The sequence below is a fragment of the Gymnogyps californianus genome, chromosome 22 (assembly GCF_018139145.2).
Source record: "Gymnogyps californianus isolate 813 chromosome 22, ASM1813914v2, whole genome shotgun sequence".
Taxonomy (NCBI): domain Eukaryota; kingdom Metazoa; phylum Chordata; class Aves; order Accipitriformes; family Cathartidae; genus Gymnogyps; species Gymnogyps californianus.
The window spans coordinates 5,277,802-5,300,013 of record NC_059492.1 but is presented as its reverse complement, the minus strand read 5'-3'; the positions used below and the strand labels follow the sequence as shown (position 1 = coordinate 5,300,013).

Below are 22,212 nucleotides of genomic sequence, written 5' to 3'. Positions count from 1 at the left end.
AGCCTGTGGACTGGGAGTTATATCAGCAATGCCCTTGGCCATGAGGATCCCATTGACTCTGTCCTCACCGCCCTCCTTAGAGAAGCAAGCACAGAGAATGAGATGTTGGGGCAGAGCTAAGAGAGGTGCTGAGACCAAAGAGAGTCAAACAGCTCCAGCAATTTCTCCGTGTGCTTCCAGCCCTTCTTGCTTAACCTCAGAGAGAAAAAGCGACGCTGGCAGGAGGAAAGAAAAGGAGCAGGGTTCTGCGCAGGTAGGTCGGGAATGCACGTAGATCCATCCAGAGCTGAGAGTTAAGACTAGGTTTATAGCAAAGATAGAAATGCCGATTTAGCCAAAGGGATAATGTTTCCGTTGGGAACCAGAGAACTATTGATTACTCAAGTAACCTCAGCTATTAAACAAACGGCTACCTCAGCAGAAGGAAATTTCAGCCTGGGTTTAGGGAGAGGATAGAGGGGACTCCAGGGTGGCCCAGGCAGCAGTGGGAACACACCAACCCGTTCTCCTTGACTCAGCTGCTGTGCTGCCTGCCCTGCCTGCTCTCAATGGTACCAGATAAGGAGTGAAGAAAAACACAAGGTAGGTGCCTGTAAGTGCCTGTGTGCGCCCCTGCCAAAGGAACTGGAAAACATTCACTGCAGTGGAGTTGTGGCCAAGATATTAGACTGTGGAATAGGAAGGATTAAAATGTCTCCCAGGACCTGGCTCAGCTCCCAGGGCTCTCTCCGGACACTGGCACAAGGGCAGCTCCTCCCAGTGCCCCAGGGCTCTGCAGAGGCTCACAGGTCCACAGCCCTCTTTTCCCAGGAAGGTGTGTGTGGCAGGCTGGGTACCAACACCCAGCAGAGCACAAGTTCCCATTTATTGTATTTCTATATTATTGTATATCTAGCAGTGATCGCCTATGGTAGGGACCAAACGCACAGGTAATACAGCATGGCTGTGGAATAGGATTGCACGAAGGCGCTAGGAGCGTGTCAGAGACTCAGCTGCTTCAGCTGATGTGCAGATGCCAGGCTGTGTAATATTCACATGATCATCCCTTTTGCAGTGTAGGCAAGTATAGGGGGAACAGCAAGGAGAGCCAGCTGAGCAGTGGAGAAGGTCAAGGACTAGGAGGGTTGACTTGGCCTTTCTGCTTGTAGGAGTTCCTGGTGCCATTCCCCCACTACATTTTGAATAACCTTGAAAAAAATCAAGTTGAAACATGACTTAGAAGCAGCCCTAACTGTATTAGCTGCTGGCCATGCAGAACTGCAACCTCAGGGACTGAAACTGCAGAAAAGCAGCATTAACTCCTCCCCACACCCTTCCCAAACTGCCCTCGGGAGCCTGGTTCAGGCCATGCCCAGCAAGGTCTCATCTGGGAGCGCCTGGGCCCATCCAGACCTGGCTCCCTCCCACCACAGCTGCCCTGTGCAGCACTGAGGGCTGGTACAGAGAGCTGCTAGCAGGTCCTCTCCTCCCCTGCCCACCCATGTCAGAGGCATGAAACGCAGCCGGCCACACAGCCACCTGGGTGACACCGCCACAGCCTGCTCCTAAAAGCCTCCAAGCGTGGGACCTCCGACCTGTTGCTCCCACAGAAGTCCCACACAGTAGCACAAGCTGTTGCTGTTTGCAGAGTCACCATAAAATAAGCAGCGGTATGGCCACCCTGGGCCACTCCCAAATGCTCCCTATAGACCCAGCATCTGTGCCTTCATGGGGGAGGATCGTGCATCTTGCAGCAATAGCCTTCCCTAATTAAAGCGTATTTATGCTCCTTATGTGCAATTCTGCTCTCTCAGGTACTCTCAAGCATTCCTGACCGCATTTCTTCATGGCCCCACTGCTGCCCCCAACCCTTTAAATGACATGCGAATCATGGGAAACGTGTGAAAGTTATTTCAACAAAATGGTTGTGACAGGAGCATTGGCCTCTCCCTGTTCTTGGATTTCAGACAAGGTTTCTTCAGCCCTACTGAGTTTCTGCTTTGTGCCTCTTCTATCTCCACCCCAGTACTGGCTTCTGACACCCACAGGCATTACCAGCAATGGGCTTCTGACCCCAGATGTACTTTCCTCAGTCAGATACACATCGAGGATCCTGAGGGGCGAAAGTCAGGTTAGCGCAGATTGAGTGGGTGCTAATGAACTCACTTTCTAATTTGCTAACATGCTGCAGGGCACTGCTGCCCAGCCTGTGTGTAGGTATAGAGTCCATACAGCCCCCTGCTGTGGAATCGGAGCTGTAAACCCACCAGCTTTTTCAAGCATTAAAAAAATGAGCCCAGCTTTTGGATTAGGAATAGAGATGAAATTCACCCCAGGGCCATGGGCCAGCACAGTGCATAAGCACCGCTGGGATGCCGCAGGGCACAGAGGTGACCGTCACCCCTTGTTCTCTCCGCTACCAGATCGGATCCCGTTATGCAACCGTTATGCTACAAGGCAATACGACATCCAGAGCAGTTTCAAGGACTTCGTTATTTTGCCTTACAGGTCTGCACAGGATCCACATCCAGAGAGCTCCCGGCAATAATAGTGCACCTGGCTGCCTTCCCCAGAACTATTGCTTCCCGCACGGGCAGGGTAAGTGTTGAGGCTGCTGGAGATGTGCAGTTTAGGATTCCCCCCTTCAAATGCACGCTGCTGGGCCCGATCCCAGTGCACCAGCTCTGCTTACAACCTCCTATTAGCTAGATACAGCTCAGGGGACTGGGTCTCCAAACTTCTGATTCATTTCATCAATGATTTGTGCTTTAATCCCAAGAGAGAACGCTGGTCCCCTTCTCCAGAGAGGGACTAGGGCTGCTCTCCAGTCCCTTTAGCCCATCCTGGAGGTGCAGGTAGTCCTGGCTTTTCCCAGCACAGTGTCAGTGACACACACTGGTATCCCGGGGGGACACATTTGCAGCTTCTGCACCAGCCAGGCAGGCTCTGACCCAGTCTCACTCTCCAAGAACCAAGCCCTGCTGTGCCAGGCTGTTAGGGCATTGTATAATATCGCTGCTGCCCAAGAGCCATCCCACATCAGCACGTTAGCCAGAAAGATGCTGAGGCAGGCTCTGATCCCGCAGCCACTCGTGGAGCCCACCCTGACCCAGTGCCCCCGGAGCATCTTACCTCTCCCTGGAGCCCACTCCTGATGCAGCTCTCTTCCCTCCGCAGTCTCCCTGGCTCTCCCTTTCCCACTCCCCTTCCCTCTGCACCACCTCCCCGGCGTGATGTCAGCGCAGCCCTGCCTCCGCAGCCTCCCCATCACACCCCTCCACAGCCACGCAGCCACCCATCACATCCCACTGCTGCTTCCCTTCCCAACGGTTGCCACAGCGACAGGAGGGGGAATCCCATCCTCTGGTCCTCCGCCTCCCCTCGCTTGGTATCACCCACTGCAGCTCTTCCTAAAGAGCCTGGAGACCACGGGAAGGACAGGGTGACCACAGAACGGCGCAGGCAAAGGCCAGTGATGGCCTTAGGGGAAGCCGTGGCTCAACGTACCTGGAAGGGAAGGGAGAGCAGAGGCAGTCATGGGAAGCAGGCTCAGACAAAACAGGCACTCACCTTATCCGCAGCAGTTACCACCCGTGTTCCCAGCACTCTTCCCACCTTTCCACCCCCTCCGTTCATTGCTCTCAGCCAGTTCTTTGTTCCTCAGCCCCACGTGCTCCGTTTCAGGGCTGTGCACGTAGGTACTGTGATTGTACAAACTCTCTACAGACGAAGGATTTGTGCTGCTTGCCCACAGCAGGCACTCTGTAGTGACTTCTCCTCGCTCCCAGGTCAAGGTCAGAGATGAGGTATCGATCAGAGACTTAAGACCAGCTCCAAACCAGACCACCAGGAGCCGGTGGACTCATTATTACTAACCGCAAATCCACAGTGAAAGGTTTTTCTGCAATCTCTTTCGCAGATGGTTTCACCAGGAAGGGAGAAAGGCAGATACTGTATTTTTAGGACTGTAGCACATTTTTAATGGAAAGAGATGGCCCAGGGCTTTTCATCCCTTCCCCCATCCAAGATGCTGTTTCTTTTCAGCAGAAATATTGCTGCATTAGAGAACAGGTCACTTCCTCTATCAGTGAGAATTCAGTGTCCTATTTGATGCTGGTCCTTGTGCTATAAATAGGAATTTTCCCCTTTTATAGTTGCTGAATAATTGTGTGTGTGAAATATGAACACAGTTTTCAAAAGAGTGCCTGATAAGCAGCTTGCTGGAGTGAAATCATTGAACAGAAGGAATTTACAGCACCTGCAGAGCACCACGTGCTGTGGAAAACATTCAAGGTCAACATGACAGAGACAGGTCACAGAACAGATCCAACTACAGAGGACGCAGGCTTGAGCTAAACAGCCTCCCCACAGCAGCCTTTCCCACAGCACCCCAACAATTCATTTCACGCTCCACACTTAAGTAAGGATCAAACAGAAGCAGCCCAGCTCAGAGGAGCCAAGACTTCTCCATCCCACGTACTAGAAAGCCAGGAGGAGCAGGCAGAACAGGTTTTTAAAACAACAGCAGGCAAGTAATAGAGGACACAATCCCAAACAACGAGGAAGAGCATAGTTTAACATCCATCATCAAAAGAAACAAGGGAAGAACACCACAAACGCCAGAGAGGCACAAGCTTGCCTTCAAAAGAGAGAGAATGCTAATCGGAGTTACAGAGAGGTAATAAAAACACCAGAGCACAGAGAGACTGAATGGCGGAGGAGCAAGAGAGCCCAATTATGCTGAAGAAACCAGTCATTTCTGGAGAAAATGGGCATATGTAGCCTGACCCTTTCTGATGCTGGTCCACAGTGCCTAAACCAAAGCCCCGAACACAAGCAGGGCTGCAAGGGGGTACCAAGGGCATTGTGGAAAAATGACAACCCTCCATCAGCACATCAAGAACAGCCTTCCTCTGAGATACCTCAGAGCGCCAGAGTCAGGGTCCCTGTGGAGGCAGGATAAAGGAGGCCGGGAAATGCTCTCGTTCCCTGCGTTAGAGCAGATTTTGCCCCGCGTATTTAGAGAGAGGCAGCGGCGGAGGCGGAGGGAGGGATGCAACAAGGTCTGAAAGACAAAAAGCAAATGAGCAGAAACAGAAGACACAATATGTGGCTTCCAGTTGCTGCAGGAGGAGAGAAGACAATAACATCAGCACCTCCACACACTGGCGATGCACAGGGAGGAGGAAAAAGGCTAGGAATTACATCAGTTAAAAATACCTGAAAGGAGCTCTGGCCAGAAAGGGTCAGGGTACGCAGGGGCTCAGTGCTTTCAGCATCACATATGAAGAAACAGGAGAGAGAAAACCAGCAAAAGACACCATTGCTATGGTGATATAAAGCATTGGAACACACTCAGCAAGGAAGAGAGATAAAAGGAATTAGAAGCCATATTTTCAACTGCACAGAACAACATCCTTGAGATAGGATCAGGCCCGAGGATCCACCCAGCTCAATTGTTAGTTGGCTATGCTGTCATCTGCCTCCTCATCTTCCACACTGTCTGCAGGTCAAAGAGGACACAGCAACAGATACAAAATGTAAAGGGGTTATTTTATTATTGATTCAGAGGTTAGACAAGGCACCATTTGATCTAAAAAGAAATGCAAAAAAACCAATTAAGTGTTATTTTTGCAGTCAATTAAGAAAGTCTCTTTTGCATTTCTTCAGCATTGTGTGAATTCCAGCTTGGTCAGGATCACAGAAAAGCCACCCCATTGCCAAGTAAGGCAGGCTTGGACTAGAGCCACAGCCCCTCTGTTCAGCAGCAGAGAAACCTTGAGAAGTCTCTATGCTGGGGTTTAGGAATGCAGCAGAACAAGAAAAACAAAACTTCCAGGAAAAGACCATGGCATCTTTTTTTCCTTTCCATTTCAGAAATGATGAGTCATTTGTTCATTTTGGTCCTCGCTGACAGGAAGCAACTTTAGAAAAATCACAGCAAACCTTGCAGTGGCCTCAGGGTACTAAGAGCCCATGAGACAAGCCCTGAAAGTCCTGGAGAAACCTGGAACAGCATCTAGCCCTACCCTCCTGACAGGTCAAGGACGTGCATCTGATCACTGGCAGAGATGTTTCACTCTGTACAATTGTTTTGCCTCCCCAAACAGTGATTTATAAGGAGAAGGCCATCTCCTCTTCACAATGATTCTGCTGAATAAGAAATCCAAACAAAAACCAACCAAATCAGCCCCCAAGCCCCTTGTCTACCACCTCCTTTTTCCCCACCCATCAATCATAACCCCCTCCCAGCTTCCCTCCCTGCCTCCCCTGCACCCAGGGGAGGGCTGCAATGGGTGATGTAGCAGTGTGCAGCGTTTGGTGGTGTCTCATCTGGTTCACGGAGTCACTCAGCTGGAATAAATGGGAACAAAGAAAAAATAGATTTAGGGAAAAAACCAAAATTAATCATGGTTTATGGCAGAAAAAGGCTGGCGAGCTGGACGCAAAGTGAGCGCAAAGGGGAAAAGGAACGGAGAGTGGAAGAACACATTGTTCTTGCTGTGGAGTAAAACCTTGACCAAATCCAGTAACACCAACTGGCCGGGAACCCCTCCTGCCATTATGGCAGTGTGTAGGGGGCTGCAGCTCTCCTCTTTGACTCCCTCGAGATGCCAAGATAAAAGCTGTTTCCACTCAGAATTTCTTTACAGTCATCGAGATGCCGGGGCAGCTCTAACACACACATTACTCTCCACTACCCTGGAGCACGGCAGTCCTATGCTAAATGCTATCCCAACGCCACGCGCCGGGGCTGCCCTTTCACAGGAAAACCAGAGACGATCGAGAAGGCAACGGCCATCTGGGGGATCTCAGGGGACTGCAGGCAGCTGACAAAACCAGCACCGTTTACTTTCAAACCCTCTCTCCCCACAATCACGTGCTTTCAAGAGCAACAAGTTAACTGCTTTCAGTTCCTGGTGTTATTTCCAGTTTGCTGGAAAGGAAGAGGTCATTTCCCTGGAAAGGATGTATGAGGACAGAGAGCAATTTTCAGACAAAATAGAAGTTACCAAGGAAAAAAAGCAAGAGATTCCTGAGGATTAGGCATCTGCTCTGGACACAACCCACAGCAGCTCAGTGCACGGGAGGGAGACAAGCCATCTCCTCAAAAGATGAGAGTACTCAATAACACTAAATCAGTAAACGTACATGGAAGGCCAAAGGACAAAGTTTAATCTGGGCCAATCTGCATTCACAGCGGGTCCTCTAGGAAGGGCTGGAATCCTGCATGGGCAAAGGTCATCACCAGCCTTACAGGGTCACCATATAGCAGCGTAACGGCCCTGAGAAGCCGGGGCACTAACCACACCGCACATGGTGTCCTCAAATGGACAGCCTGACAGAGCTGTTTGATTTGCTCAAGAAACAAGTAAATTTCCATGATCTCATAACAAAGGTCATTGGCTCAAGGGCACATGAAGCCAGTGGTTAATAATGCTGCCTCTCAGGCCTTGAAAAATCGTTTGTTTTGCAATAAGGCTTTATTTAGACTTTGGGATCAGGAGCTCAACACATCTTCATCTCCTTGGCCAAAGCCAAGGCAAGAGTGAAGAGATAAAACTCAAGTCTTTTTCTCAGGAGATCCCAATTTGCCATACACAGTGACTGTCAGACTCTGACCAGATACTTCATGTTGTTAAAAAAAAAAAAGGCAAAAAGCATCTTGCTAATATTTGTTATATTGGGGCCCACAAGTGAGGAGAGGCTGAAAACCCCTAGCTCTCACCCACTCTCTTTCTGCCCCACAAGCACCATCAGAATGGGAGGAAGACAGGCTGTGCTCTCAGGCAACCTGCCATCCCACAGAGAATAAAACACATACAACGAGGACACGTTCTCACCCAGCCCCGAGCAGCAGCAGGCTGTACTCACATGCACAGCCAAGCTGTCCCCCCCCCAGCTGCTCCCCTGGCCGACACACACACACACACAGAGCCCTTCACATGCTTCCCACAAGCAACCCCGTGTTTCATTTCCTACAGCCAACAGAGAGCATCACCCATCCGGCGCCCTGTGCAGGTCCTTCCCCCCGCTGCTCAGTCCTGATCTCCAACCTTCTGCTAGTCCCCTGTGGAGCAGCCAGGAGGAGCTGAAAGTACAGCTCCTTCTAGGGAACTACAGCTCTAGAATGAAACAAAAGCCTTTTGACCTAAAGGGGTGCAAACTCCATTTCTGGCAGCAGGCAGCTGGTGCTCAGGCTCGCTGCGACCTCTAGGGGCCAAATCTCCGGCATCCGCAGACAGACTGACGTTCACATATACTGAGATAGAGACTGTTAACAGCTTGTTTAATAGAGAATTAGCACAGCCCTGCCTTAGGCTGCATTGTCTTGTCCCCTCCTCTTCTACTCTGCTTAGCTCTTCACCCTCCCTGGCCCCAGAGCGACAGAGACAGAGAGACAGAGAGAGAAAGAAGAGAGAGCGCTCCGTCCTGGGACGGAGCCCTAAATGAACATAACCAGGTCTTTACATGTTGCTCTCGAGAAGGCTGCCAGGATGCTAGCAAACACGACGTCGGGAGACTGGGAGGCATCCACCGCCGTATGGATCCCTTGCTTGCTGTAGTAGGACACCAGGGGAGAGGTCTGCGTGTGATAGGCCTTCAGGCGGGTTTTCAAGGCTGTTTCGTTATCATCCGAACGGCGGATCAGGGGCTCTCCAGTGACCTGGGAGAAGCAAGGGGACAGTCTCCAGCTAGCTGCAGCCTGGCACGCTCCCCCCTTCTCTCCACAGCTATGACAACCCCTGCTCCCCTCCTCCAAGACAGACTACAATGTGGAGCTGCAGAGGTGATCCCCAGGTCCGCAGGGGAGAGCGGGGCGAACCCAGGGCAGCCAAAACAAGTCCCAGAGCAGTCACTGAAGAGAGAAGGATTCAGCATCGTGGTCTTTCCCCCACACACCGCTCTGCTTGCTAAAAGGAGCCCAAGGAGCCTCAAGAGCAGACATCAGCCACAGTTGCTCCCCAGGAGAGAAACCAGTCACAACCCACCGCAACTTCAGCTATGGACAGAGTCCAACAAGTTCTGAGGCTGGCAGAGCCGGGCCGGCACTGCAGAACGGCCATGCCCTTCACTCATCCCTCCAGGCCTCGCTCCCCGCAGTGCTGTCGGCTCAGGCTGCCCAGGCAGTTCCCCACGCTCCCCAGAAAGCCAGGACAGAAGGTACAAGAGAAGGAAAGAAATAAGTTTTTCCAAGGATGCTGCAAAGCATCAGCTAAACCCAAAGCAACGTAAGCTGTGGCCTTGGGAGCTCACATACATCATCCTTCATGTGCTCTTTCGGGGGTCTGAACTCCTCGTGGTAAGAACGGCCACTCGCTGGGTGAATCAGCCTAAGACAGAAAGCAAGTGTCAGCAAAGTAGCCCAGTACCAGGACAAGGTCTCCTGAACCTGCCACTCATCAGCACAGAAACATCTGCAACAGCAACCCGATTAGCCTCTCTCTATTAAGAAAATCTCTTCTAGCTATTTCTGTACCAAGGGCCTCTTTAGGCACTTGAAAAAAGCAGCTGCCCTAGGAGATGGAAAAGGGATTTTTACTTTCTGCTTTACTGGGGAAGGAGGCTAGCTCCTGGAGGTGTGAAGGTGACACACTGCAACAGCAAACAGTGGGAGACATCTGTGTGCCCGCATGGCCACAACTGACCCTGGAGAGGACGTTCAGCAGTGCCCAAACATGTATGCAACGCCCTGCCTAAGGGAGCAGTAATAGCTCCAGAGAAGCAAGAGCACAAAGACATTAGCAGTCAAGACACTGGGCTTAAAGGCTGAGCTGAGTCACCAAGGACGCTGATTCATATCAGCAACCCCTATTTACAGGGCAATGAAGGGGCTCTCTTCAAGGCTGGCCCAGGCACAGGAGAGCGGGCAAAGGATCAGGGCAGGAAGGCTCAAACCGAGCAGAAACCTAATACAGACCAGCACCACAGCTAGCCCCAAACACTGTGAGAATGACACAAGGATCCAAAATTAGGATGCTCTCCTCTAAACTAGGAAACCTCACCCCGTGCAGCGAGTGTTTGGGAGAGGAGAATTACCGTCCAGTGATTCTCCGGATGAGCAAGGAGTCAGGGATGCTGAACTCAATGACGGAGTCCAGCTTCTCTCTCCTCTTCTCCAGGAGCTCATCCAGCTGCAACAGAAAACACCCAGCTCAGAGGGCCAGAGGCACAGCCAAGGGATCCCTGTCTCCAGGGAAGGAGGAGATGCCAGAGCAGTCCCTGAACAGGAGCTTACGTACCATTTCGGCCTGCTTTACCGTGCGTGGGAAGCCGTCCAGGAGGAAGCCGTTCTTGCAGGGAGGGGAGTCGAGGTTGTTCTCAATCAGCTCCACCACCATCTCGTCGCTCACCTGCGGAGAGGAGAGATGGACACATGGTCAGGAGGGACATCCCGATTTTACACACAGCTGCCTCCACAGAGCTGCTGTACTCATGCCAGTGCCCAGGCTGCATCAGACCCCTTTTTACAGCCATTCCTGGTCCCAGAGGCAGCAGCCACAGCACAGGGCACTGCCGTTAACAGGGTGAAAGCGGCATGCTCAGACCTGCCCACATCAGGGAAGCACTCCCTGCCATGGGTGTCAACACTAAGACGTGGCTAATGAGACATTTCATGCTGGGGACACTCCAGCCTGTGCAGGGACTTGGACCAGCGCTGCAACCTCACTGTTACAAAGGTTGCTGTATTTCAAGGGAGACGGTCAGCTTGAAGACAAACTCCTTAGATTTTTTTTTTTTAAACCCATTCACAATACAAAATATCGACATAACCTTTATTTCTTGTTACTTTGTACCTTCACCCACACATCCTCTCAGCAGGCAGGCCTGGCCAGGAAGGGCAAAGCAGGTGAATTGCTCATTGACTCTGATAAACCTTGTGTGAAGGTAAATGCCCAATAGTTGCTGACAAGCTCTGACCTCACTGGATAGTTTTTCCCGTATCATGATCTCAGCATACCGCTGGGACTAGTGCCTTTTCTACACTGCAGCATTTGGAAAGTACTAACAGATGCTGCAGCCCCAACAATAGCTGTTTATTCAAGAGTAGCTCTCCTCAGCAGTGCTGTTTTCTCCAGCACACGCAGCTGGGACCCAGCAGGATTGGGGACCGGACTGTGACAGCACACAAACAAGAGCCCTGAAGAAGGAAGCATACGGGCGGGGGGCAATTTAAGTGAAGCAACATGTCACTTCTGTGCTTTCCTGATTACCACTTTCGGAGAAAGGGGTCCTGCTTCGTAATCGAGCATAAAAACCCATCCCGAACACTGCTGTGCTCCCAGCTGAGTTATCACAGAGCCAGAGCACGCTGCTAGGATATACCTGCGGAGCAGCCCGGTGCCGGCTGCCACACGTACACGTGGCAGATACCACCAGCCTTGCCAGATAACGTCCCTATCTTTCATAACCAGCTGGGATATTGCAGGCTCGGTGTTGCAATGCAAGCTTTGAGCAAAAGCTAGAGATAAGCCACGTCGCTCTTCCCACCCGGGGCCTGCAGATTCTCCGTGGGGTGTTACAAGCCCATGACAGCCAGCAGCAATGCCTGAGATCTGCGCCATGCGGCTTAGCTTTGGGGCAAGTCGCTGTAATTTGCTGTCCCTCAAGTTTCCCCAAGATATTTCAGTCACTTTGGCAAGATAATTAGACCCTCAGAAAATGAATGTGTCAGAGATCCTAACTCTTGTCTCTTGGGGATCCAAAGTGTCTCTCTCACACAGCATTACGCAGCACCCACTGTAACTACCACAGCAACACCCCTAAGTCTATTTTCACCTTACAGTTACGGGCAAATAGCATTTATGCGAGAGCTGAGACGCAGATGAACCCTCTGAACAAAGTCTTCCACCCCACAGGAGTCCAGGCATCATGTGAAGAGAGACAAGAGCCACAAAGCATGGCTGTAACATCCTGCAGCTCCAAGGATAAACCTTCACCTCAAACAGTGTTCAGGAGCCACAAAACAGCCAGCCAGCCTGCACCCCATCAGCGTAAAAGCACTGTGGCAGAAAGAACCAACCCAGGGACACAGGCTGCTTCTAAGCAAGGAGCAATTTTGAAGAGGAAGGATGTTTTTATAGGATGTTTCTCCTGCAGGATAATGAGAAGGAAAACTCCCACCCCACCCCTGCCTTCACCCTGCAATCCGCCTTCCTCCACTAACTGGGTTTTGTCACTGAAGCTTCTAATTACGAGGCTGATTTTGACTGCTCTCATTCCAGGTGCTGCCAGACCATCTCCCCTCCCAGCACATCTCCCCACTACTCACCAGCTTCCCCGAATCCATCGTCTCTTTGAGCCGCTTGCCCAGCTCGGACCCCGAGGCCACCATGGCCCGTAGCATGTCCCCGGTTGCCAGGTGGCAGACGCAGTAGGTCTCGGCCAGCTTCGGAGCCTGCGGGAGAGGACAGACACGAGGTGAGCTCACCGTGAGGGTTTCGGAGGCAGGATCTCGGGGCAGGATCTCGGGGGCTGAGGCCCAGCCGGGGTTTGGACCCCCCACCCCGGTGGGGCCGGGTCCCCACTCGCAGCAGCGGGATGGTCTGTGACCGGCCAGCACGTGGCGGGGCCCATCACACAGCCCTAAGGGACGGGTGCTCCGAGAGCGGGTCCCGGGCACCGGGTCCCCGCGGCTAGCCCTAGGGAGGGGGTCCGGGACAAAGGCCCCCGGCGCCCGGGTCCCTGGAGGCGGTGGGTCCGTATGGCTGAGCCCCCGGGGGAGAGGAAGCCCAGGGCCCTCCGGAGCGGGGGCAGGCCGCACGCCCCAGTCCCTCAGCGGGAGAATGGAGGCCGGACGCCCGCGTCCCTCCAGGCGGGGGCTCAGACACTGGGCCCGGGGGTGGCGATGGCCGGGCGGCCCGGTCCCGTCGGCCGCTCACCGGGAGGCGGCCCGGGACGCCCGCGCCTACTACTGGGAAATGCCTCCGCGTGCCTCCCTCACCCCGGTGCCCCTCACCTGCGTGCCCTTGCCGGCACCGGGCGGCCCCAGCAGGACGGCGCGGATGCCCTGCCGGAGCCCCGGGCCCGGGGCCTGCCCGCGGCCGCCCCCGCCTGCGCGCTCGGAGCCATGGCCGCCGCCGACTGCGCGCCCGCCCCGCGCCCGCGGCCAATGGGCGGTGACGCCGGGGCCGAGCGCCTCGTGGGCGGGGCCGCGCAGCTAGCGGGCGGGGTTTCGCAGCTAGAGGGCGGGGTTTCGCAGGGAGTGGGCGGGGGCACACAGGGAGTGGGCGGGGGCACACAGGGAGTGGGCGGGGTTAGGCGGCACTGCGTGGGTTGAAGCGCGCCGTGGTTGCGCCGTGTTTGCGCTGGCTCTGCGTGGGCCGCCGGTCTCTGCGTGGGGTGGGTTCACCACGCTGCACTGCGTGGGCTGTGCATCATGGCACTGCTTGGCACATCCAGAAGCAAGTGGCACTGCGGTGCTCTGCACCACGCTGCCAAGACCTGGCACCTCTCCGCCTTCCTCCCAGTGCGATGCTCTCTGCACGGCTCCCCCCATCCTGCACGGCACAGTCCAGGGCTGGGTGCTGGGCCAGAGCACCGGGAAAACAGGCCAGAATCTCACAGGAGACAAGAGCTTTTTTGGCCCTGGTTGCCAGGAGAGTCCACGGCAAAGCCAAGAGCACAGTGTTGAATACAGGAACACAGGATAAGTCAGTCCCTCTCACCTCCTCAGTGGGGGCAGCTACCCCTCCATGCACAGAACATTGTCTCCTCAGCGACACCAGAGAGGGAATTGCAAATTAACAAGACGAAGAAAAAAATCCCCTGCTCAGCCTCTGGTGTTTGTGGGATGGAGCAGTGGAACCGTTTCCAAGTGCACAAATGCAGGCAAAGACAGGACTGATCGACCAGACAGGGCATCTGCATGTATGGCAGAGCTGGATCTGCTGCTGGGGAACCCACCGAAACTGGCAGCAGCACAACAAGGGCAGAATCAGTCCCTGACGTCTTCCTGACTACCTCCCCCGGCTGATGTCCCAGCCAAACAGCCGCTGCTCAGCCTTTAGTCTGCAGGAAGCCTCGTTTCCCTGGCAGCAGTATTTCAGAGGTATTTTTGGCACGCTTCCCCCCCGAGGGTCCCTGCGCATGTGATGCACGCGCAGCCACGAGTGCCCTGGCACCGGGGCCGGGCTGCAGGCAGGCTCGCAGCGCTCTGCACCGTCAGGCTGGGGATGAGCTGCTGGCACGGCGGGGACTCAGTGAGAACCCAGGGTGTCTGCTGGGGGCAGCCCCAGCCCTGGGAGGGGGTGGGCGATGGGGGGAGCATTCCCCGAAAGGGATGAAGGATGCTCGGAGGCAGCTCAGCCAATAGAGTGGCTGGGTTTGGTTGCCATGGCCACGGTTGTGAGGCAGAGCAGGGAGGGGGGTGCTGGGATACAAGGGGTACAGAGCCCCCCCACCCTCTGCAGGGGTAGCTGATCCAGGGGCTCGGGGCAGGACGAACAGCCGCCGCTGGGGCCAGTTCATTCTCTTGGGAGACCCATGGGCATAATCTGTTTAAATGCTTTCTAAGGTAACGGGGAGGGGGGGACCGCGCGGGGCTGCTGGGGAAGCTGGCTTGCCTGGCACAGTGAGGAGGGGGCTGGTGAGGGATGCCTGCGGATGCTGAGTTTTGGGAGTGGTGGGTGGAGGGCGTCCTGCCGTCAATGCCCCTCTCCCTCGCTAACCCCTTGCACTGCTTCTCCCCAGAGACCTCAGACCCCCAGCAACAGCTACGCCTCGGGGTGCTGCGGGAGCTCGGCGTTCCTCGGCGGGCCCCCCTGGCAGCACGCCTAGTCACCCGGGAGGGAGGCGTTGGACCTTGGTAAGGAGGGGATGTCCGAGGCTGGGACACGTTTGCCCAGGGCTGACAGGAATGACCCACTTAATTGCTCATCGTTTCTGTGCCCAACCAGGGTGGGCTGGGTGCTGGTTAGTGATGTCTTTGGGGAGTGAAGGGTAAGGCTGGAGGAGTTGCTCTCCTTTCCCGAGTATGAAGCTCTAAGAGCTTCAAAACCCCTTTTTTCTCCCCATTCCCCATCTCTGGAGTTCGCTGGTGATGCTTGCTCAATGCATTACAACACCCTGCTGCTCCGGGGTCAGCGTGGTCTTTCTCCTAGTGCCCATCCGAAATGTCGTAAGTAGGTCTCTGCAGAGGAGGAGGTGGTGTGCAGCTCTGAGAAATGAAACCTCAGTCTCCCGCTCACTTCAGATCAGAGAGACCATGTTCCTGTAAGAGCCCTGGAGCTAGACCTGGATTATTGGAGTGGAAATGTTTCCTGTGAGCTTGCGCTAGGTTGTCAGCTCCCTGGGTTATGGGATGGGCTGGATCTAGGGGAGGAGATTGTTAAAGCTAAGTGTGTGAGCTTAAAGCTAAAGCTCCGCTAAGCGTGCGAGCAGATCTAGCTATATGCCGGAGCGTGAAGGGACACGTTCTGGCATCTATAGGCCATCCGCTTTGCGGTGAGGTTGGCTTTGTTGTTAACTGTGTTGGTGCCTGAACTGCTGCTGAAGAAGACAGGGCTGCTGTGTGCCAAAACAAAGCTCTGAGCTGCAGAGAAATGTGTCTCCTCCCCCTGGAGAAGATGCTTTAACCCACAGCAGGGCTCTCAGCTGAGGCACGGGTTTGGAGGAGAGCAGCAGAGAGCTCTACGCAGGGCAGCGCTGCTGTGTACGGCCCATGGGAGGGACGGGGAGCACCTCGGGGTGCAGGCTGGGTGGTGTACGCTGATGGAGCTTCTGGAGCCCTGCCTCTAATATTCCCTTTCTTTTTCCAGTGTGTTGCATACTTAGAAGCTATACCTTGCTCGAGAAGGCTTTAAACTAGCATTATCACACCTCGACCATGAATGGGTACTTGAACGAATCCAATTTCATGATGGTGGAGGAGGGCTTCACCACCAGAGACCTCCTGGAGAACCTCCTCGTGGAGCTGTGCCAGGCAGTAAGGGCTGGCAGCTCTGCTGCTCCCCGGCAGCCAGCACCCCCTTGGCAGAGACGGTCGTGGGGAGGCGACTGCTGCTCACTCCGGCTTTCTCCTAGAGCGACCAGCAAGCCTTCTTCGTGGCAGACCTTGGGGACGTTGTGAAGAAACACCTGCGTTTCCTGAAGGCCTTGCCCCGTGTGAAACCTTACTTCCCGGTTAAGTGCAACGGCAGTGAAGGAGTGATTCGGCTGCTGGCTGAGCTGGGGGCAGGCTTTGCCTGTACCAACAAGGTAGGGTCGTGGGAGGACAGCTCGGGATGAGCATCCTTTGGGCATTTGTGGGAGAGTGGCGGAGCTCACCCTCCTTTCCTAAGTTTCCACTCACTAGATGACATTTACAGGGGCAGGAGTCTCCCCCTGCTGTCAAAACCCTCCCGACACAGCACAGAAATCCCTGTCCTCTCTGTCTGGTGACTCAGGCTTGTTCCCTTTGACCGACATTCCTGTCTCTGGAACTGGTGTCCTGGCTGGCAGGCTTGGCCGGTGGCAAGGCACATCCCTGGGGTGCCACTGCCACAGCTGTCCAACTCTTGGTGACTTGAAGGCTGAGCCTAAAGCTCCTTGCTCCCTCCTGCTTGTCATTTGCAATAGCCAGATTTCCAGGGAGGAACCAAAGTCAAGCCACGTACTTGTACGTAATTAAATAGGACGTGTTACCAGGAGGAGAAAGTGCAAAGAGTCATGACAGCTCAGACCAGCGCTGCAGCCGTCACCCTCACCGCAGCTCACAGGGGACACATGCACCAAACCCACGCCTGCTAAACCCACTTATTTTCTCTCTTCCTTACCTCATGCTGCTTGTAAACCTCTTGCCGCAACCTGCCCCTGCCAGGACAAAGTCCTCTGTGATCCTTTTGAGCTCTTGCGATTTTTCCCTGGAAAAGCCCAGGCTGCAATGCTGGCGGTTTGCCCTCCGCCATGCTGCAAGCTGGCCGAGGCCCAGGGCTGATCGTGGCCAGGCACAGGCAGCGCCGGTCCCGAGGACCTCCCTACACCCGTGCCGTTTCCCTGCAGGCAGAGATTGCACGCGTTCAAAGCATCGGAGTCCCGGCTGACAAGATCTTCTACAGCAGCCCCTGCAAGCAGGTTGCCCACATCAAATACGCAGCCAGCCGCGGTGTGCAGCTGATGACCTTCGACAACGAGATGGAGCTGAGCAAGGTGGCCAGGAGCCACCCTCGTGCCAGGTAGGTGTCTGGCGGCATCATTGGAGTGGGGGGGCTGGAATAGGAGCTGGGGAGGTGGCTGTGGGGTGATAGAGGGCCTGAAGACCCCTCAACACAGCATGGCTTTGCTCTGCAGGATGTTGTTGGGTATTGCTGCTGACTCCAGCCCCTCTGCCCATCCGAGCATGACGTTTGGGACCACGCTCAAGTCCTGCCGGCACCTGCTAGAGACAGCGAAGGAGCAGGCTGTAGAGGTTGTTGGCATCAGGTACAGCACATGGTTCTTTTTCCATAGGGGTGCTCAGCCCCTGTTGGTCCAGGCTATGGGGAGCTCTGCCCTGCTGGAACAACGCAGGGGTCCGCAGAGCCACCAGCTGCTCTGGCTAGGAGTGAGGTGAAGGCAGGGACTTGGGGAGATTGACCCTTGTTGGGACCAATTTGGGGCAGGTTTGGCCCTCAGAGAGGGTCTGGGGGGCTCTGCGGGGCCGGCCAGGCAGTCTGGCTTGGGATGGTGGGTGGGAAGCGCAGAGCTGCCCCCAGTGAGTGATAATCCCAGTGCCGTGTCCCCTCGCTGCTCTCTGGGGACGGGCGAGCCCTGCTGAAACAAGGACTGTGCCTTCAGCTTTCACCTTGGGAGCCGCGGTCTGGAGCCCCAGGCCTTTGCTCAGTCTGTGGCTGCGGCGCAGCTGGCCTTTGAGATGGGCACAGAGCTGGGCTATCGGATGCACCTCCTGGACATCGGAGGGGGATTCCCTGGCACCGAGGACACCAGAGCCCGGTTTGAAGAGGTACCTGGCTCCCGACGCCTGCACGCAGCAGGCAGAGAGCGAGGCTGGAGGCTCTCCCTGGGTCTGGCTCACTGCAGAGGGGCCGAGCTAACCGAGGGGGAACGTCTTCTTCCCATCCAGATCGCTGCTGTGGTAAACTCTGCCTTGGACTTGTATTTCCCAGACGGCTGTGGGGTGGAAATCGTTGCGACACCCGGGCGATACTACGTCACCTCCGCCTTCACCTTCGCTGCCAGCATCACTGCCAGGGAAGAGGTTCCCGTGGAGCAGCCTGGCTCCGACGGTAGGTGGGATGGTGGGACGGGCCCGCCTGTGTGCCTGAGCCCCCCGAACCCTCTCCCTGCTCCCCTCCAGAGGAAGAGTGTGGCAGCAAGAAGAGCCTCGTGTATCACCTCAGCGACGGCATCTACGGCGCCTTCAGCTGCCTCCTGTTTGACGGCCCCTGTCCCAGACCTCAGCTGCACAAGGTGAGGGTCTGGCCCGCCTTGAGGAGAGCCCAGCGGGTCCCTCACGTTGTGTTGCGTTGCTTCAGCCGACCCCGCTTCTCCCTCGCATCGTGGCTGGCCCAGGCTCCATGCCAGAGGAGAGCAGAGGCCACGGGGAAGAGGTTATGGTGATGTACCAGGAGAGCTGTAGCCAGAGTCTATGGCCTCCCGGGGTCCACGTCAGGGCGAGTGGAGACGAGACAGGTCACTGTGGCACTGGCAAATCTTCATCCCCTGCGCTCCTCCGTCTCTCCCCTGCAGAGACCCTGCCCAGACCACCCCTCGCACAGCAGCAGCCTCCGGGGCCCCCCAGGACACGCAGAGGACCGCATTGCCGACGGCCTGGAGCTGCCCAAGCTGCAGGTCGGGGACTGGCTGATTTTCAAGGACATGGGTGCCTACACCATCGCAACCTCGTCCCCGCTTGGGGGGTGTCCCCAGCCACAGATCACCTACGCCATGTCCCGCGTGGCCTGGTAAGAGACGGACCTGTGTGAGCAGGGCGAGGGGGCAGAGCTGAATCCCGTGGGAGAAGCTGTCTTTCCCACCACCTAGGCTCTTTGCCCAAGGGAGAGGGTCAAATCTGAGTCCCAGAACCTGGAGACTCGGGGTAAAAACCTGGCCTCAGAGGTAAAAACCTGGCCTCAGAGGCAAGACTCCTATTTTTTTAAACAGACAGACTTTTGACAGGCTTAAGCCGGTTTTTCACTGGGGAAACCACAGGCAGCTCACCTCTGGCTGCGCAACCGGGGCCGTTGCTCTGGGGAACGTGAGAGCCCCTGAGCTCCCCCTTCCCCGGGCCCGTCCTACAGCATTTCACGAGGGGATGCTCCCCCTTGCTCCCCCTCGGATGTCTCCCGCTTGCAGGAAAGCCGTCCAGCTCTTCCTGGGGAAGCCGCCGCAAACAGAAGACGACCGCGAGAGCGTCTGCGCCCCGCTATCCTGCGGCTGGGAGATGGCGGAGACGCTGTGCGTCACCCCGGTCTTCGCTCCGGCCGGCATCATCTGAGCAGCACCGGTACCGGGGCTGGGGTCGGGGGGGTAAAGGTCCCGCGGCGGCCGGGCTGCCGCAATGCCTCCGGCATCGCCCCGCTCCGCTCTCACGGGGGGACCCACGGCGAAGACTTTTGAGATATGCTCCATAAATCCCGTTCCTCCTGCTCGTGCGGTGTTGTGTGCCTACTGCAGGGGTTTGGCGGGTGGGTGGGTGGTGCCGAGCAGGTTTGGGTTCTTCTTTTTTTAAGAGTTATGGTAATAAATGGTTGTCCAGCGCGGCTCAGGGATTTGTGTGAAGAAGCCCCCCGGGCTCTTCCTCCCCACCCTGCGCCGAAGGCAGCGGAGAATCAGTTTGCAATAAGCAGTGAGCTGGGTAACGAGGCTTTGCTCGTTAGGGAAGGTGGGGCTGTTCACCCGAACCTTGGACACTGTTCAGGCATCCGGAGGGACCCTTGGGATTTCGGGGGGGGTATGCAAATAGGGGGGTGCGTTCCGGGATGTGGGTATTACTGGGGGGAAGACCCAGGCCTGGTGGCATCCCCCCCGATCCTTGAGCTCTCGTTAGCCCTAACGAAGCCCCCTGCCCCTGGGATGTGTGAGGGGCTCCTGCACAGGTACAGCACTGCGGTGGGGGGAGATGGGGACTGGGAGGCCATAAATCCAAAGAACGGGGACACTGCAAGAGCCTGAAAGCCAGGGACTGGGCGAACTGGGGGCACTGGGAGGACCCTGAAGCATGGAGGTGGGGGGCACTGGGAGCAATGGGACACAATGGGATGCTGGAGGACACTGGGGCATTGGGGTGGAGGCACTGGGAGCACTGGAGGGGGGCATTGGTCGGGGGAGCACTGGGAGGACACTGGGAGCCCTGGGAAGCGCTGGGAGTACTGGGGGAGCTTCGGAGGCTGCCGCAGCGGCCGGCAGGGGGCGCTGGGGCGCGGCGGGCGGCCTCCCCTCCGCCCCGCCAGGGCGCGCTGCAGCGGGGAAGGTCGCTCGCGCCGCTCGTCTCGCTGGCTCCGCCCCAGCCGCCCAGCCATAAAGCGCGACGCGGGTGTCGCGGCTGCGGTTGCGCTTGACGGCGGGCGGCGTCGTGAAAGGCCCGTGAAGGACGGCGGCGGTTGCAGGTCCGTGAGGCGCGGCGGCGGGAGGGGCCGGCCCTGGGGGTGTCAGTGTCGTGACAGCGTCCGTGTCGTGACAAGCGGGAAGCCATGCCGTTCTGGGAGCTGCAGCGGCAGCTGGGTATCGATATGGACCGGTGGCTGCTGCGGCAGAGCATGGCGCAGCCCTACGGGAAGGCCGGGGCCTGTCACGCCTTCGAGCGGGAGTGGGTGGAGTGCGGGCACGGCCTGGGCCAGACCCGCGCCCGCCGCGAGTGCCAGCCCGAGTACGAGGACTTCATGGAGTGCATGCACCGCACCAAGCTGGTGAGTGCCGCCGGGCGGGTGTGCAGGCAAGGGGGGCCCGGGCCCGGGGTGGGGGGGGGGGAGCAGGGGGCTCTGGAGGGTCCAGGCCAAGCTGGGGGGACGGGGGGCGGCGGCACTGGGGCACCAGGGCCGGGCTGGGAACAGCCGAGGCGCTGGGCCACGCTGGGGAGAGGGTGCTGAGGGTCCAGGCTAAGCTTTTGAGAAGGTTTGGGGGCTCCGGGCCAGGCTGGGGAGGGGGGGGGGGGCTCGGGGTGGGAAGTGCTGCCGGGGGTGTTCCTGGTCATCGGGCACCCTGCCTTGATGGGGTTGGGAGCCATCGGGCACCGTCTCCCTGCTGGCAGCGGGCAGGCAGCGTGCCTTACCCAGCACGAGTGGGGGGCCTGGCCCTGCAGCAGCCCTTTCCCCGAGGGCTGGTGTGGGCTGTGGTAGCAGCAGGGCTCTGTCCTCCTCAGGCCCTTCCTCCCTGCCTGCGTGGCCCTCCTCCTCTCCAGCGGCAGCTACAATCAGTCCTCAGCTGCAGCAGCGAGGGGTGAAAATACCGCCTGGTCAGCCGTGGGCTAAAAACCCAGTTATCATTAGTAGTAAAATGTGTTGCAACAGCCTGAAAGCCCCAAAGTCTTTGGCAGAAGGTGCGAACCCGTGGGTTAGGTGTGCGAGGAGCCCCAAGGGCAGGGTTAGTGCGGGCACCACGTGCACGTGGCTTCGGGGGGGCTGCCAGGACCTGCGCTAGGGACCACGTAAGTGCTCCCCTGGCTGCTGCGACCCTCTCGTGTGCGCTTTGCCAGGCTGTGCGGCTGAGAACCATCCTCGAGCAGAGGGACAAGATGATCAAGGAAGGGAAGTACACGCCGCCCGACTACCACAAGGGCAAAGAGGAGCCGCGGCCTTGATTCGCAGGGGACGTGGCCATCGGTCACCTGTAGAGTCGTTGACGTGGAACTCCTCTGAGAAGAAAACCTGTGGCACAACCGGGTTACGCTGTAGCGGTGGGGTGGGGTCTGCGTGGGGGCTGAAGGGGAATGACACCACATCAGGCATCCCTTGGGCTAGTAAATGTCTCCTTTGGAACACTGTTTGGCTCTGTCTTGTCTTTTTTTCTGAGTAAAGCATGGCTTGAGGGTCTCTCTCTGTAGCAGTGCTGCTGGGGGAGCTTTTGAGACACCCTAAAACACCGCAGTGGTGCTGGGGACGTGCCCTTGAGGAGGGCAAATGCTCCTGGAGCCGGAGGGAGCTGGTGCTGCGGGCTGTTGCGAGTTCTCCCTTTGTGCTTGCAGCCCGTCCCTCCTGCTGACCTGCTGGCAGGCCTCCCAGGCGGCAATCGCTGCTGGAAACGAGAGGAATAACCTGAAAGAGTGAGAAAACCAAACCTATCCAAGCTTGCCCTGCAAAACTTCATCTTAATTTA

At 56.6% G+C, this 22,212-nt stretch overlaps 3 protein-coding genes across 5 annotated transcripts; 2 read left to right on the top strand and 1 right to left on the bottom strand.

Moving 5' to 3' along the window:
* Window positions 1-5,513: 5,513 nt before the first annotated feature.
* AK2 (adenylate kinase 2) lies at window positions 5,514-13,025 on the bottom strand. Of its 2 annotated transcripts, none has more exons than XM_050909722.1 (6): window positions 12,254-12,378; window positions 10,224-10,334; window positions 10,021-10,115; window positions 9,242-9,314; window positions 8,452-8,647; window positions 5,514-6,333 (listed from the first exon to the last, which is right to left on the bottom strand). In XM_050909722.1, exons 1-6 carry the CDS (start codon window positions 12,326-12,328, stop codon window positions 6,326-6,328), a joined length of 558 nt encoding a protein of 185 aa, XP_050765679.1. In that variant the 5' UTR covers window positions 12,329-12,378; the 3' UTR covers window positions 5,514-6,325. The 2 variants fall into 2 exon arrangements, with proteins under 2 accessions (XP_050765679.1, XP_050765680.1); XM_050909723.1 differs by lacking the exon at window positions 5,514-6,333 and adding an exon at window positions 12,941-13,025 and having other exon boundaries at window positions 8,249-8,647; window positions 12,254-12,379.
* Window positions 13,026-14,695: 1,670 nt separating this feature from the next.
* AZIN2 (antizyme inhibitor 2) lies at window positions 14,696-19,420 on the top strand. The gene is made up of 10 exons (XM_050909721.1): window positions 14,696-14,788; window positions 15,741-15,913; window positions 16,006-16,179; window positions 16,963-17,135; window positions 17,251-17,382; window positions 17,737-17,902; window positions 18,023-18,185; window positions 18,257-18,369; window positions 18,649-18,863; window positions 19,255-19,420. Exons 2-10 carry the CDS (start codon window positions 15,809-15,811, stop codon window positions 19,394-19,396), a joined length of 1,383 nt encoding a protein of 460 aa, XP_050765678.1. The 5' UTR covers window positions 14,696-14,788; window positions 15,741-15,808; the 3' UTR covers window positions 19,397-19,420.
* A 1,076-nt stretch (window positions 19,421-20,496) lies between these two features.
* Window positions 20,497-21,835, top strand: NDUFS5 (NADH:ubiquinone oxidoreductase subunit S5). Of its 2 annotated transcripts, none has more exons than XM_050909969.1 (2): window positions 20,497-20,821; window positions 21,607-21,835. In XM_050909969.1, exons 1-2 carry the CDS (start codon window positions 20,592-20,594, stop codon window positions 21,695-21,697), a joined length of 321 nt encoding a protein of 106 aa, XP_050765926.1. In that variant the 5' UTR covers window positions 20,497-20,591; the 3' UTR covers window positions 21,698-21,835. The 2 variants fall into 2 exon arrangements, with proteins under 2 accessions (XP_050765926.1, XP_050765925.1); XM_050909968.1 differs by having other exon boundaries at window positions 20,500-20,807; window positions 21,593-21,833.
* The last annotated feature ends 377 nt before the right edge of the window (window positions 21,836-22,212 follow it).